Source organism: Myodes glareolus, chromosome 14 (genome assembly GCF_982192425.1).
Source record: "Myodes glareolus chromosome 14, mMyoGla1.1, whole genome shotgun sequence".
Classification (NCBI taxonomy): domain Eukaryota; kingdom Metazoa; phylum Chordata; class Mammalia; order Rodentia; family Cricetidae; genus Myodes; species Myodes glareolus.
In genome coordinates, this window is record NC_142039.1 from 11,730,121 (window position 1) to 11,747,513 (window position 17,393).

The 17,393-nt window shown below is 35.7% G+C and overlaps 1 protein-coding gene across 3 annotated transcripts in view; it reads right to left on the reverse strand.

Annotated features, from left to right (window-relative positions):
* Malrd1 (MAM and LDL receptor class A domain containing 1) overlaps nt 1-17,393 on the reverse strand; it is a 614,092-nt gene that overhangs the window by 581,542 nt on the left and 15,157 nt on the right. For all 3 annotated transcript variants that reach the window (XM_087896346.1, XM_087896345.1, XM_087896344.1), the window contains exon 2: nt 9,369-9,506. In XM_087896346.1, the coding sequence (XP_087752472.1) occupies nt 9,369-9,506 (138 nt within the window). The remainder of the gene's footprint in view (nt 1-9,368; nt 9,507-17,393) is intronic.

Genomic DNA, 17,393 nt, shown 5'->3' on the forward strand with positions numbered 1-17,393 from the left:
GCTGTGCCTTCATTTTCATTGAATTCTAGGAAGTCTTTATTTTTTTTCTTTATTTCTCTCTTGGCCCAGGAGTGGTTCAATAGAGCACTGATTAATTTCTATGTGTTTGTGGGCTTTCTGAAATTAGTATTGCTTTGAATTCTAATTTTGAAGATGGTGATCCAATAAGACACAGGGGGTTACTCCAATTTTTCGTGCCTATTGAGGTTTACTTTGTTACTGAGTATGTGGTCGATTTTAGAGACGGTTCCATGAGGTACTGTGAAGGAGGTATGTTCTTTTTTTTTCTGTAAAAGGTATATTCTTTTGTGTTTGGGTGGAATGTTCTATAAATGCCTGTTAAGTTCATTTGAATCATGACATTTGTTAGTTTTCTTATTTCTCTGTTAAATTTCTGTCTGGTTGACCTGTCCATTGGGGAGAGTAGGGTGTTGAAATCTCCCTACGTAAGTGTGTGGTGTTTGACGTACGATTTAAGCTTTAGTAAAATTTCTTTTACATATGTGGTTGTTCTTGTATTTGGGGCACAGATGTTCAGCATTGAGACTTTATCTTGGTGTTCCTATTATGAATGTAAAGTGCCCTTCTCCACCTCTTTTGATTGATTTTAGTTTGAAGTCTATTTTTTTTCTTAGGTCCATTAGATTGGAAAATCTTTTCCCAATCCTTTACTCTAAGGTATTATCTGAGTTTGAAGTCAAGGTGTGTTTCTTGTATACAGCAGAAGGCTAGATCTAGCTTTTGTGTCCATTCTTTTACCACTTAGCCGGTGTCGTCTTTTTTCCTTTTATTTTCTTTTTTTGTTTTTTTAAGACAAGGTTTCTCTGTAGCTTTGATGCCTGTCCTGGAACTAGCTCTTATAGACCAGTCTGGCCTCGAACTCCCAGAGATCCCCCTGCCCTTGCCTCCCGAGTGCTGGGATTAAAGGTGTGTGCCACCACTGCCCGGCAGCCTGTGTCTTTTTATAGGTGAATTGAGTCCATTGATATTAGGAGATATTAGTGAGCAGACACTAGCTTAAGAATTGGCTGTCCTTACTGGTAGTTTCTGTGGCTGAAACTTTGAAAGAAAAACTACTAGCTGGAAAATGAGAAAGGGCTGCAGGAAATCCATGTGAGGCACTAAGGGAAAAAAATCTAGAAAGAGAGCAAGAGTAAGACTGTCTCATAGTCTGTGAAAAGCAAGTGGAATCCAGAAAACTAGAAAGGAATATTTGAAGAAAATACAGCTTAAAAGGGGATAGTAGACTATGCGTAAAAGAGAAATTAGAAAAAAAAAAAGATGAATTGGAGATATTGAATAATATGGTTAGAAAGGTTTAAGCAGTGGGGAACACAGGATTATCAAGGAAATAACTTAGTTGAAGGAGGGGAAACCCAAAGAAGGAATTGTGAATAGCCACACAAAGTCTACTATATCAAAATCCACTTAAAAACATAACAGGAGATATTGCAATTCTATGTGTTTCTATATGTGACATGAAAGATGTATGGGGCATATATAGGTTAAAAGACCAAGCATGGCTACAAGTTTGGAATGAAGGAGGAGGAGGTCAGTGGTGGGTTACAGTTTCAGAGGATAACTAAAGATGTGTTCAAACAACTTTTGGAAACCCATTAGTAGGAAAATTTCAGAATATAACTTTTAAAAAAATCAATAGTTTGACTGGATGTGCAATGTGGTGTCTAGAAGACATGGGTTATTAAATAAAAATTGGTGTAGGAGTTCCTTCTGTTTGTGTGTTGCTTTCATTGGATAATGAATAAAGAAACTGTCTTGGCCTAGTTGATAGGACAGAACTTAGGTAGGCAGAATAGACAGAACTGAATGCTGGGAAGAAGGGCAGAGCGGCAGACGCCATGGATCTCCTGACAGAGATGGATGCTGGCTAGAATCTTGTTGGCAAGCCACAGTCATGTGGTGATACACAGATTAATAGAAATGGGTTAAATTAAGATCTAAGAATGAGCCAATAAGAAGTTAGAGCTAATGTGCCAGGCAGTGTTTAAATGAATACAGTTTCTGTGTTATTATTTCGGGTGTAAGATAACTGGACGGCCAGGACGACATACAGCCCACACCTCCTGTTACAGAAAATCACAGTGCTAGGCATGGAATACCTCCTTATACATTATTGGAACTTGTATTGTGTTTAATAGCTATGACCAACACAGCCCCCATGGGTTTGAATGTGTGGCCCATAGGGAGTAGTATTATTAGGAGGTGTGGCTTTGTTGGAGTAGATGTGGTTTGTTAAAAAAAAAAAAAAAAAAAAAAAAAACCTGTGTCACTATAGAGGAGGGCTTAGAGGTCTTATATGCTCAAGCTACACTCAGAGTGGGAAAATGTACTTCCTGTTTCCTACAGATAAAGTGTAGAATTCTCACTACCTTTCTCCAGCACCATGTTTGACTATATTCCACCATGTTCTACCATGATGTGAATGCTCCAAACCTCAAAAACTGTAAGCAAGCTCCAATTATATGTTTTCCTTTATAGGAGTTGTCATGGTCACATTGTCTTTACACAGCAATAGAAACTAAGATAGTCATGGAGGTAGAAGCACTCCAAACATCTTAGACTATTGCAGTTGCCTACGCTAACTAAATGGTAAGACTCCAATACTGAAGACACCGTATAGTTGGTCAAACCAACCTGGAAACTTCCTCACTGCTGGATAACTTTTATAGTGCTGGGGTGTGCTATATAGGACACAAGCAGAGAAAAGAACATCAATAATCTTATCCAGCATTGGACCCTGCTACAATACCAACCAACCTGCTTGGCAAGAGGTCTCCACTAGTGCAACAGTAACATGGATGTTATTGGGTAATTAACAATTTTCTGATTAGATTTGAGGCCTGTTATACATGGGTGAAATTCTTGCCTAGTACTGGAACTTGATCAAAAGTCCATAGTTGGGATGATCATGGCTTCTATGATAGACTCTGTTATTGTTATTTTGCTAAATGGTGATATTGCTATATTGACTTGTAAATACCTGGGATACTCTCAACTTTAATAGGAAAAGCTTCTTTGGTATTGGGCAGCCATTGATGCAGAGACTAAAAACTGACCAAATGTTAATAAGAAATTGCATGTGCTAAGCCTTAAATATAACATCTTTATCAATGACCCCATCTGTGGAAGCTGAGATGCTGGCCCATTCTCACTATTTTCTGATGGTCAGAGAGTATGAGAGACTAACAGGCTTAATTACACCTCCTATCTCAGGAGGTGGTTGCTTGTCTGTTTTGAAGTTAAGGTAGCTCAGGTTATGCAAATGTACTTCAGCTCCTTCCATTGTAACTATGAGGTCACCTAGGGAACGGCTGTTTACTGCATAAGTGATCCAGTGTCCATGAGTATATGTGACTAGGCAACAGAATGCTGAAAGTGGGAAGTCTCAGAAAGGCTGTGTGAGTTAGCCTTGTTGTATCATGTTAATGAAGTCTTCGTTACCTTCTCCCCCAGTTAACATTGGGTATAAAAGCTGTGGAAAAATAAATGGGGGTGATTTCAGATTCAGAGTAATCCCTGAAACTTCACCCCAATACTGCCTTGTGGTTTCTGTCCTCAATTCCCATGCCCCTATGCTGGTAAGAGGTGATTTTGTTGAGGCTGGGCCTTAACACCCATGCTCCACCAAGCCTCCAGAAACATCACAGGATGGGTGAAAAAAAAAAAAAAACGAAAAAAGCTGAAGGATGGGAAAGAGTGCTGTGAAACGCGGTCTTCTGTACACAACATAGCTATTGTGCCCATGAACACATACAGCTGTGGTTACCTGGACAAGACCTACACAAGATCAGGTCAACCAAAATGCCAGCTAGATGGAGGGTGCTGTCTAGGTGCCATTCCTAATTGAGTAACTGGCCATTGTTAATAGCGCTCTGGGAAAGAGAGGGCCTCATAGTAAACACATATGAGCTGTACAAATTGAACTTAGTGGTTTATCACACACACACACACACACACACACACACACACACACACACACAAAGAAGGCGTGTAGTTGAAAAAGGATGTGTTTGTGATACACGGGGAGTTGGAGGTAAAAATGGAGTAGATATGTATACGTATACCATTCTATACATATATGCAATTGTCAAATAATAAAACACCTGTAGTCAAAAGAGCTTCTGGTCATCCCTATGGCTAAAATGTCAATCTCTTTGCGAAGAGAACAGTTCCAGCTACTAGGGGAAAAAAAAAACTAAAATGTTATTTAAATTGTTGCCCACAAGAAGCAGGACAATGTGACAACTTGCATCTGTGAAAGTTATTCATCAGCTTAAAAAAAATCACAACTATTTTTTGAACATTATTAGAATGCCACATCCCTAATCTCTTTACTATGAACATCTCTAATGCCCAGGAAAATAATCTATAATTAACTAAGAACAATTTAGGAATATGTGATAATATGGTAGAAAATACTATCAACAGAAGGCAGCAAAATTGCTGTCATAGTTAGGTAAAATGAAACCAATTTTAAAATTCAAAATGCATTTGGTTTAAAAAACTACCAGGTGGTTTTATACACTGGAGATGACAATAAAAACATAACCACAAAACTGAAGTTAATTTATGAGAAGCAACCAGTTTAGCGAAGAGAACACAATGTCGTCTAATGATGTGATGTGTGCACTCACTGGATTCATGACCAAAGCATAGGAAGGAGAAAGAATGGGTACAAAGTATATCTGAACACTTTTCAAAACAGGCAAAAATATGGATTTCATATTAAAGGAATCGAATTATCAGAGGTTGGATAAAAGTTTAGAATCTCATGTTTGTAATCAGAAGGCATGCAATATGTAATAAAAGAAGTCATTTAAATATGTGAATGTCGAAGTGAAAAATCCAAGTACAAAACATGTTTAAGGTACTAGAATATTTTTAAAGAGCATGAAAAAGTCTAAACCATTAACAATATATTTTCATAAGTCAATTAAGTCAACATAAAATATTTTCAAAAAAGAAAAAAAAAGCAGTTGGTCACCAGCAAAAGTACCTTACATGCCATACTAAATAAAATGTAATGTATCTGCTTAAAAGCAGCCTTAGAGACAGCTGAGTACTTACAAGGGAAAGAAAACTTCGGATAAAAATTTTAATTAAAAATTATTTTAATAGTATTTTAAACAAACAAACGAAATTATTTGTTGGAGTTATCACACATTTTGATTACAGATGTAATATATGTGCCAACTACAGAACTATTTTAATACTAACTGTTGATTAATATTGCACATGTTTCAGGTAAGAATAGAGTATAGTACCAGCATATCTAATTTCATCACATAAAGGCATTCCCAAATGAAAAACCATAATCTGTTACACAAATAAAAATATTAGAATTAAAAAGTGATTTTTTTTCTTTTGATAGCCTGTGGTTTTGGTTTGCAGTGGATTATGCGTTTCTAAGGATTGTTTTTAGATTTATATGGATCTGCGTCTATCTAAGTGTGCACCTGTTCACAGTGCTCTTGAGAAACAGAGGTCATCAGATCCCTTGGAGCCAGAATAACAGGTGCGTTTTGAGATGGCCAATGAGGGTGCTGGAAATGGAACTCAGGCCTTCTGGAAAAGCAACGGGCACTCTTAAGTGCAGGGCCATCTCTAAGGGGCTGGATTCTACCTTTTAAAATTTTATTTTAATTTAATTTAAGGTATATGAATTTAATTTAATTTAATTTAAGATATATGAAATACCTTAAATACCACCAAGTGCCAGAAATATTTGTAACTCTTTTTGTGGGTTTTTTTTTTGAGGTTATATTGTAAGTCCTTCATTTCCCCTTTCCTTTTCTTCCTCTAATCCTTTCCATATGCCCCTCCTTGCTCGATTTCAAATTCATGGCCTTATTTGTTCATTAATTGTTGTTACACACCTATCTTTATATACATATGTAATTCTAAATATACCTTACTCAATCTATATAATGCTATTAGTATATATGTTTTCAGAGATGATTTTTCATATTGAGCAACCAGTTGGTGTACTCTTCCCTGGGGAAGACCATTTTTACCACAGACTACATTCCGTGGCTACTTGTAGTCCTTTGCATAGGGATGAGGCTTCAAGGAACTTTCTGTCCACTTTGAAATGCTTGCTGATTTTACTTTTGTTCAGATTATGCATAGGCAGTCATGTTGGAGAGACTGTATACGTACAGGTTCTGAGATTTCTAGAAGACACCATCTCACGGCAAACTCCCTTATTCTCCGACTCTTATGAGTATCTGTTTATTCTTTTTTGAAATAGCAATGACATTTTAAAAGATATATTTGAATTTCTTACAGTGATATTACTTTATCCCAGGTAATGCTGTGTGCTTTTAAAGCTAAACATCATACTTTCACCTCTGCCTCTGAGCCTCATTGGGTTTCACATACTCCCTAGGGTAATACTTTAATTCCCTAGTAGGTGCCCATGCTCAACTCTAAAATACCAAGACTTTGGTTGCATGAAAAATATCTTATTTTGAAGAACTGACAAATTACTTCAAGACTAAATTAATCAAAAAATTTCATTAGTACTTATGAACAAAGGATTTGGAAATGGAGACAAGATTCTAAGACAATTTTTAATAAATATTTTCAAGAAATTAATATCTAAAATAAAAACCATTCTTTATTCAAAAATATTACTAAGGACTATTCACAATTTAAAATTAATCACATTTATAAAAGATTCATGGCTACTATTAAGATCATCGTCCTTCAATAAGTTTTGCTAGGGGCTAACTAGCCTCTTTTCCCTGGGTCTTTTGTTGTATTATCATCTAATTTTAAAATGGAAAAAGCTGAGCATGTACATCTAGCTGGTGGACAAGGTCAACACTAAATCAACTCTGACTCCAAAGAATTTTAAATCAACTCATATTGATGCATTTAAAAGAATCAATTTTGGGTAAACTGTCTCATTTTATCTCTTTCACCAGACTATAAAACATTAACATTAGAAAAATAAGCAGAAAAGGAAGTAGAGGTTAAAAAACAAAATGATATAAATGCAGGTTTATAGCATCTCAAGTTACCAAGCTCAAGTTCCAGAATGGGGTAGGTTAAGAATACATAATATACTACTGGAGAAAGAGCAGCCACTGTGCCTGTGAATACGGCTGGGAAGAAAACACACACGCACGCACACACACACACACACACACACACACACACACAAACACACAAAAGAGACTATGAGTACAAAGAAGAGTATGGGGAAAGCACCAAAAGAGAAATGTTCTAAATGAGTAATTTGAATGATGTTACAATAAAAACACTCAATGCAGCAAAGTCAGCGAGTATCAAGCTCTGCCATGACTAAACCCATCATAACCTAGTGAGGTAATTGTATCGTAGTAATAGTTGGTCCTATTTGTGAAACTGGGTCTTCGTGGCAATAAAGTTGGTTTGTCACTAACAATAATTAAAGATTCTAAATAAAAATATTTTTACATCAAGGCCAAAATATATAAAATTATATCTTGCTAGTAACACTAATGTCATCCAGAAATGGGAATATCTGCCTTTGACCATCTATGATAAACTTTAACACCAATGTGTAACTTAGTTCCTAAGTCTATGCTGCTCATAATTCTATGAACTTAGCATCATTATTCCTGCTCTTTAAGTTCAAGGAACTGAGACGCAAAAATCACTAAGAAATGAAATGCCCATTATAATCCACAAGTCTAATGTTTATGTTTGTATAAATCTTGAGTTTTTGCTTGCTTTAGATGATCTCCACAGCAATATCCAGTACTGCATATTTCATTGTTTTTATTTAGTGAAAGTATCACCTATTTCTTTTAAAAGGTAGGTTTTAGTAACACCAGAAAAATGTGTTAACTTTCTTCATATGTGTGGAAACAGACTAGTTGAATGCATGTATGGGGTTGAATTTTGCTCATTCTAATGTACAGTAATCAATTACTTAATGTAAGTTAAACACACAACGTTGGATGAATGAAGTTATTTAAGTAATGAATAAAGTACTGAATGAAAGTCCAACCCCCAGAAATATCTCCAAAGCTTGAAGGAGAATTATCGAGTAATTCTGAGTAGGCAAATACTGTTGTGGAATAATCTTATTATACACTGTGAAGATGTATCACTTGGATTTTTTTAAATAAAAAGCTGAACAGCCAAGAGCTAGGCAGGATTTGGGGGGCAAGGAGGATGCTGAGAGAAAGGAGGAGACCCTGAGAGATGGAGAACAAGTAAGACACGTAAAAGGAGAGGTAGAAGTCACAGGTCTTATGGTAACACATAGATTAATAGAAACGGGCTAATTTAAGTAATAAGGGCTAGCTATGAACTAGATTAAGCTATAGACCAAGCTTTAATAATTAATAGTAAATCTACATGTCATGATTTGGAAGTTGGCTGGTGGGACAGAGAAAGACTTGCAACAAAGTACTATCAGACAGAGCTGAAATTAGTCCTACCAAAGTAAAGACATTCAACCATTTAATCTGTATAGTGTTGACATGTTCAGATTCACAATTCCCCAAATGCATCCAAAGAGTTTGCAGCATACCAACTGTTAGCTAAACAGACCTGTTGGAATGCCAGGAATTTGAGTGTGAAAACTTGTGCTACATTTAGAATCAGAAGTTTTTTAAGCAATTAAAAAATATAAATTTCATGAAAGAATATCAACAAAGATTCTACTTATCTAATCAATTACAAGGAACAAGCTAAAGGTTAAGCCAATGAAGAGATAAAGGAAAATAGTATGTTCAAGCACAGAAACTAGTCTGGTCAGTTATGAAAATCAGTATGAGGGTTCTTGAAAAGTTAAAAGTAGAACTGTCACATTATATGTTTATTCTATTCAAGTATATATACTCAAAGAAATAGAATCTAGATAGGCAGAGATGCCTAAATATCCATGTTTACTGAAGCACTATTAACAACAGACAATTTGTAAAATGGGTCTGAGTACCCATATACATGTGAGTTGTTTTTAAAATGTGGTATATATGCATAGGTAGAATTTGATTTGGCCATAGAGTAGAAAATCATTCCATATTCAGGAAAATGAGTAGAATTTGAGATATCATGTTTAGTGAAATAAGCCAAATTTGCAAAGTCAAGGAAGCCACGTTTTCAGTCACGTGTGGAAGATTGACTGAGCGATAGACTATGAAAGACAAGAGAGGAAGAAAAAAACGTGTAGAAGGAAGAGTAACAAAGTGTTGAGTGTTATCAAAGTGCATCATTTAATGTATAGAAATATGATGACTGAATCTTCCTTAAGTGAATTAACTCTGAGTAACTGATATGATAACAAAACAATGGTGTAGACTACAAAGCATATCATGTAACTGAAACAAAATTAAGTTCAAAGCATTTACCAGATTCGTTGCCGTTGTGGTCCCAGAATGGAGGTGAAGGACCAAGGAGCCCACTTCTTCTTTTCCAGGGTAATAGATTCTGATCTTGTGTCATGCTGCCGAGCCCATCCTCAAAGTCACACCTTTCATAACTCTGGCCTAATGAGCAATAAAAGAGAATTTTTTTTTACAATTTCCTTTCTCTTGTATTAAAGACATCTCAGATTCAGATTTGAAAAGGTTAACAGAAAAGGACTGTGCTTCATAGCTTGAACTCTACTCACACAAATTCTTTTGTACACGACATTCTAGGAAGTTACCAACACACAAGCCTTTGTGCACTCAAAGAGAAAGAAGGGTTCACAGAGCCATAGGACCACTGTGAATTTAGGGTTCCATCAACTGAGTGACTTGACCAAATCCTTCAGGAAGCTTTTGCGTTTTCTTGTAAAATTAAAATATCAACAGCCCACCTTGTGTCTCTCAAACTACTACTGTGAGGATCTAATAACATATGCATAATGACATTTTAAAATCTTGGGGTACCATAAGATGTAATGGTTACATTTATATCTTCATCTAAATATTGATTTGCATGATACCTGGTGATAGCACAATTTTAGATTTCAAAAAGCAATCATAAAAGCCTCCCTGATTGAAAGTCAAATGTCTCTAGTATGCATCTCTGGAATTAAGCTGCCTTTTGGTTGAATCTCAGCATTGAGATAAATACTGCTGTTTTTATCAAGGAAGAGGCATTTCTGAGTCCCCTTCCTTTTTAGATACAACTGATTGGAGAAGCTTAAGAGTAACAGGATAATTTGAGGGTTTGGGTTTTAGTTGCTGTTTGTTGTTATTGTTTGTTATTTTAAAAATGAGTAGGCTAGTATTCTTTATTCTACTATGCATTGTCAAGAAATGTCATGTCCTAAAAAGTTCAGTGTCGCGAATGTAAACAGCCCCTTCCCTAGCTGTAAGAGTCACAGCAATGCTTATGCTTAAACTACTACCACTAAACAACCTCAACTCTTTGCTGAGTGCCTTTCTTCCCTAGTTGCATTAGTCATAGAAGGAGTAAATATGCTTGCCAGTTTTCAGATAATGCCTGACATCTCAGTGAAAAAAAAAACAAACAAATACAATGTTTTCAGATGTAAATATGATTTAGTCATAGCCATGTGTATGGTGCATTTTCTGGACATCTTTTATGGGAATGAAAAGATAATGTAGAAATATCTTTTTATCAATACTGTGCTTTGTTGCCTTTACTCCTAGCTTCCTTATTTTGGAAGATTTTGCTAAAGAGCAGTGTTCTGTTACACTCGCAAGAATCCTCAGTGAGCACATGGGTCATTTGTTCTGCAATAAGCATTCCCCCTAATCTAACAGTTTTGATCCTCAGCAGCCTCAGGAAAAACAGCATTTTCTGAAGAGGAATCTGAGATGATGTCTTCTGGATATTAAGTAACTTAAATAAGTTAGGAGAGTTATTAAGGATGAGTCAAGACTGGAAGTCTGTCTTGTTGTTTCCAGTTCTGAAAGTCCTACTCTGAGGCCTAATTAGTTTAGTCCTTAAGCTATTTTTATTAAAGTTACAGGAAAAAAATCATTAATTCTGGCCAACCTAAGAAAGCCACCCTTTTACAGATAGTTGACACCATTCTATAAAAAAATCAAAAAGTCTATTAGGTTAGGAATTATGCCACATTAAACTCAGGATTTTACAAAACATCTGAAATATTTAGGTTATCTGGTTGCACAAACACCACAGTCAGTTGTATAAATGCACAGCATTACACCACATGCCCACTACTCAGGCAAGGACTGAGGGCAGATAGAATGTGATTATTTCAACCAGCCCATTGTGCATAGACTATAGACTGTAATATCTTGGTTTAAGCAACTATATGCTAGGATATTCACAGAACTATGAAGTCATTTAACAATATGTTTCTCAGAACATAACCTTTTCATTAGTTAACACAAAACTGTATGTTATCCACTCAACTCAGAACATATTTGCATAAATATTTTTCCATTTTCCAAATTTTATTTTGGTTTCCAACAATCTTTACAATGATCCATAATTAAAAACAGCTCTTTTAATCTCCATATTTTAGCAGTTTTGTGTATAAATGTGCACAAATTCTCACAGAGGTGATAAATATTGTTTTAATAGGAAGAGATTACCTTCAACCTTCAGTACAATTGCTGAGTTGATGTTCTTTTACTAAGTTCTTTGTTCTTTTTCGCATAGAAGTAATGATGATTTCTGGGCATGTTAAAACTAGAGAAAAATAGCTAAACAAAACACCTTTTCCCTCTGAATAGTCTCAATGGGGGCTCTTTTGTTATAAAATGAATCTAATCAGCACACATTTTCAACTAATTTTGTTTGAAAAAGCAATCATGAGCTACTGGATTATTCAAAGGCTTCCAAAATTTTCATAAGTATTCATTTTCCCACCAGCACAGAATTGCACATTTTAAACCATTTTGTCAATTTCACAGAATTGTGGCTGTTTAGTTTTCTAATTCAATATGTGACTCGGCACTCAAATCTTAAGCTATTTGCTATATTCAAATCTGCAACTATGTAGACTGCTACTCATACAGCTACAACACATTGTGTGGGTTAAAGCACATTTAAACCACATAATGACCAGCAAGTACACAGGCATTTTGTCAAATTCCTGTGTGTTCTTTTCAACTTCTGAAACTCGTCTTTTTGCTTTTACTTTTATGAACCCTAAGGTCAAACCTCCACTTGTCAAAGAGGGAGAATGATTCCATGTTGTGTTTTAAAGGTTTCCTGGAATTCCTAATTATCTTGTGAGTCAGCTTGCACAGCCCTCAATTTGATCATTAAGGAAATTCTGAAGAATCTCTCATAGAATCAATCTTTAACAACAGAATAAAAATATCAAATCTTGAAAGTTGGTTTCAGTTATGTTCCTGAGAAAATGAGAAGTCATAAACTTTTAATATTGACAAAAGTGGGGCGTGTCAGATAACCCAGAACTCGGGATGCATTCAGAAAAGTGTGGTCTGCGTAAATCATTAAAATATAATGTTCTCAGAAGAAAGAACACAATGTAAGAATAAGAACAGCTCTAGCAAAACAAACGCTAAGGTAGAAAACATCAAAAGCAAATCACATTTCACAGTTTTCCTAGGCTTAAGTCAGAAAAGCTTATTTTTCTCTTCTTAATAGTTATTGGAAGCATAACTGTTATCGTCAATGAATTTATATTACGGAAAATACATATCGCCTAAGACTTATCCTTTTAAGCATGTTATCCTGTGGTGTTTATTTTTTACTTTGTTATATCACCATGCATTTCAGATTTGCTTTCTCTGAATTTTATTCAAAGGAAACCTAGACTAACACAGAGTCGTGTACATATTGTAACAGCTATAACTAATGGGTTATTTATTTAGAAAATTTGCTTTATTTTATGATATCCTATGAGACTTACTGAAACATTATTTTTAAATAGCATTCAAACGAAAGGAACTATTCCTGTTTAAAACATATTAGTAGTCAGAATTCAAGTTTAGAGTGTTGGGTTGTCATTACATGTCTATATATCCAGGTTGCTGACCTTCGATCTTACTTTCTTCACATTGATAATAGGAGTCAAGTGTCTTAGAGTATTTCTCTGTGATAATAGCTTTAAGATTATTACACTCACTCCTAACATCCAAAGGATGTTAATTCTGGGTGACACTGGTGATTCTGTACACTAAAATAAAAAGTAGTTGACATTGTTATTTGTCATAGAATGACCAGTTTGGTTGCATAAAATTATAAGTTTGATAAATAACTGAGTGAATTTTAAGTGTTTTTATGGATATTGTCAATAGTTTTAGTAAAGCCCTATGAATCTAAAAATTTCAACTCTCTTTGGTCATTTGGTTCTGAAATCCAAGAATGAGGATCAGTTGAATATTTTGTCTAGCAAAGAGAAACTGTGATTTAGACCTGAATATTCCAACTTTCAAAATTAAGAAATGATTCTGAATAGTCTTTGTTGGTGGCCTCTAATGAAGCCAAAGATAAATATTTCCATAATGTGGTTCTCGCATTCCCCTCCACATACCCACATACCCCTCCACTCCATTATCTGGTATACCCCATGGTTATACTTGTGCTGGATGGAAGAATTACAGTCTCTCTCTCTCTCTCTCTCTCTCTCTCTCTCTCTCTCTCTCTCCCTCCCTCCCATTTTTTCCCTTTTTCTCCATCTCTCCCACACTCTGTGTGTGTGTGTGTGTGTGTGTGTGTGTGTGTGTGTGTGAGAGAGAGAGAGAGAGAGAGAGAGAGAGAGAGAAAGAGAGAGAGAGAGAAAGAGAGAGAGAAACTTTGTGGCTGGAGAAATGACTCAGTGTTAAAAGTACTTGCTCTCCTTGCAGAGGACCCAGGTTCAGTTCCCAGCACCAAAGTGGTAGCTCACAGCCATATGTAACTCGAGTTCCAAGAACTTTGATGTCCTCTTTGGGATTCTGCTGGCAACAAGCATTCATGTGGTGCAAATATGTACATGCATACAATGCAAAACTCCTATGCACATAAAATAAAATTAAAAAACTTTAAAAGTAATGACTTTTTCATCAAATGATTTTTGCAGGCCCTCAAAACTTATCATTCAGATCTACTGGGTCAACTCTCCCTCAAGTCTTTTTATCCCATTATGCACATGGTCAGACCTAGGTTTGTATTCTGCATGACCCATCTGAAGACACTGAAGATGGAACCTTAGTCTTTCGTCCCATCATCTGAGTCTTTCAAGATAAAGTCTCTGAGAATATTCAAGGAAACTGATTTTAGCGGTAAATCTTGAAAACTTAATAGGTATCTTTTGATTCTTTTCATCTCCTAATATCACTCTGCTCTGGCCATTGTCTCTGAAAAAGTTAAAACAATCATAGTAGAAATGTAAGAAGATTTGAGCATTTTTCAAATATGACTACATGAAAATTGTTTGAGGCTGCTAATAGCAAAGGGAGGTCTGGAGGATGCAGGTGTAGACTTAATGCCATATGATTATATTTGAGAGAAAAAAATTACAGTTTGAAGCAAAGCCAGGAGATATGGGACCAGGAATGAAGGAGGTACACTGGAGGTTCAGGCTTGAGAATACAAAAGATTTGGTTTTTAGGAACCACATAGGGAACCATGTTGGCTGTGTGATGAGCAAGTCTCCTGTAGTTCAGCCAGGAGTCAAGGGGGAGTTGAGCTCCAGCCCATAGATAAGCATGAGCACAGGAGAACATTTTGACTGTGGTCACTGCTCAGTATGAAGTCCATTAGTGACAACCAAGCACGGGACAGGACGCTCACAGACAGGAGAAGCTGTGGGTGCTGGAAGACATGCAGACATGATGGCCTTGAGCAGTGCACACAAAGAGAGAGTCCTGGCATTCTACTCCAATAAAGTGGAAAATGCAGACTTCTTTTCACCCATGTGTGCAAGTGTGGCAAAGGATGAGTGCCAGGTCCTAAGAGGAGGCAGGAATGGACAAGGCCAGGTGTGCATCTGTTATGCTAATGTGTTTCTTCCTACATTGACTCCTTTTCTAGAAAACTATAACACACTACTTTACCACCAAATTCTATGCTTTTATATGCTGACTTCCACATAGACACTTCAACAAGAAAGAGAACCAAACATCGTTTTTTTGTGTGTATTTTTGAGGAAAACAAATAGAAACTTATGAGAAAAGAAATTCTGTAATTGGGTCAATGTGCCTAACATTGCCTTGTTCTCATTTTTAGTAAAGGCAATGCTAATAAAAATGCTGTTTCTTCAATAATCTAAAAATACTGTCTTATTATGATTATAAAAATGTGTTTTAGAAACATAAATATAGAAAAAAGAAAAATCAAATGTAATCCCAGTGTACAGACATTTCTACATTCTCTTCCCATGCAACGATATTCCCATGCAATTGATTATAATTGTTTAGTAATTATATAACATGTACATTCTCTCATTTTAAATAACACAAAAATTGGCAAATTTTTGCACCAATTACTACAGCATAGATATCTCATGATTTATTTAAACATTAACCAAATATAACAGTAGGTGATCTACACCTTTATCATAATTGATAATGTTGCGAGGTGGATAATATTTATATAAACTTGTTTGCTTCTTATAAAAATTACTAAAAGTGAAATTGCTACTGGGAAAGTATGAATATTCTTGCAATTTTTGATAATAATATTATATATTATTATACATATCATAATATATATATATAATATATCAAATATATAATATTACAAAAACATCATTCAAAGAAGAAAAAGTGTTTAAACTTTAGAAATATTTTATAAATAGAACAAATCAAATCAATGTCACAAAATAGCCCCCTCTGCATCTGTGACCGCCATACAGTCTGCAGTCTGTGTTGGACAGCATTTAGTGACAAAGGCTGCAGAATCCGAGTTTGGTGGAAATTGCAAAGCTCTGTGTGTTTTGGTGTTCTAGCTTTCCTTATTGAGCTGCCTTTTCCTGTCTGCAAAATTCGAAACATAGTACCTCCTACTATTTGCTTACAATTCCTGAGAGGAAAGTGCTTAGAGTTGCTTGGCATTCCTAAGGACCCAGCACATATCAGCTGGAATTATTAACGATCACAATTTCTCAGCTCAAATAGGATGCCACCATTCTGTGTTAAGTATATTACAGATATGATTTCTCGTTCTTTAAATTTTGTAGAGATAAATTTTCTTACCTGTGTGCATATATGTGGGCATGTGCTTGCCATAGCATGTGTATAGAGATCAGTGGGTAACTTGCCAAAGCCAGTTCTCGTCTTCTACCATATGAGCCCCAGAACTGGGCTCTGGCCACCAGGCTTAGCGGCCAGTGCTTCACCCATTCGGTCCTCTCACATCCCCTTCTTATTATTTCTAACAATCATAATTCTAATTATTGATTTTCATAATATCGGAGTAATTTACGGAATGCATTGCTATAAGCCTATTCAAGAAAATATTTTCCATCAATAACAAAAAGTGCATTTCCCATTAGTCTTTTGCCTATTGCCTTCCTAGCTGTTATTAGTCATTTTCTAGGTGACCTTGGACGATACTTTGACATGTTCCCAAACTTCCTTCTGTTGAATTTTGTACTAGAATGTAATTAACATATAAATTGATTCCATGAAAATGTACCATGATCATGTGACTGAAGCAAACCATTCAGAAGACTCTGAAAACGATATAATTTTTCTAATTTGTTTTACACAACCCTCCAGTGCTTACTATTATTTGGTTTAGTTGTGTAATGCTGCTGTGCCCTGCACTTTTGTGTGCCTTCCACCTCGAACTGAGGGGCTGGATCTTAAAAGCACTGGCTTGTGGAAGCAGAAATTATGGGAACTGATTGACAGGAGGAATCCTTGTTACACCACAAGCTCTAGCAAGGAGAGATGTTAGAAGTTTGTCTATGTAGATCCAACAACCGTCTACAAACCAGGAAGAATACCACCATTTGACAGTGAACCCAACACCTCCATTTGGCTTTCCCAGCTCCAGGTATGAGAAATAAGTATCTGTTATTTAAGACACCCAGTCTATGTGTGCATTGCAGCATGCTGACAGATTAAGACATGTCACCAGGACCAGCTGAACTGTTAAATAGTTCTATTAGCTGCTTCATGAAACACTTTGCTTTCAAGCAATAGCAAAGGAAATTCCACACAACACATCACATTTCATCTGTTTTTGCAGCATTTCAAAGAATCAATTAATCTTAAAAGTAGTTAGCTCTGATTCTATTGAAGAAACACTTTGATACTTAACCTTACCTGGTTAAACCTCTTAGATTTAAAATTGCACTTCTAAGACAATTTCCACTTTTTGCATATACATTTATAATTTTGCACAGTAATTATGTTTTGAAAAACTTGCTCCTTGATGCAAAAAATGCAAAAAGAATCACTTATAGCCTCAAAATATAATGACAGTTCATGTTAAATTATAAATATGAAAATAAATTCCTACTCCAAAAATACTTACATGGATAGAAA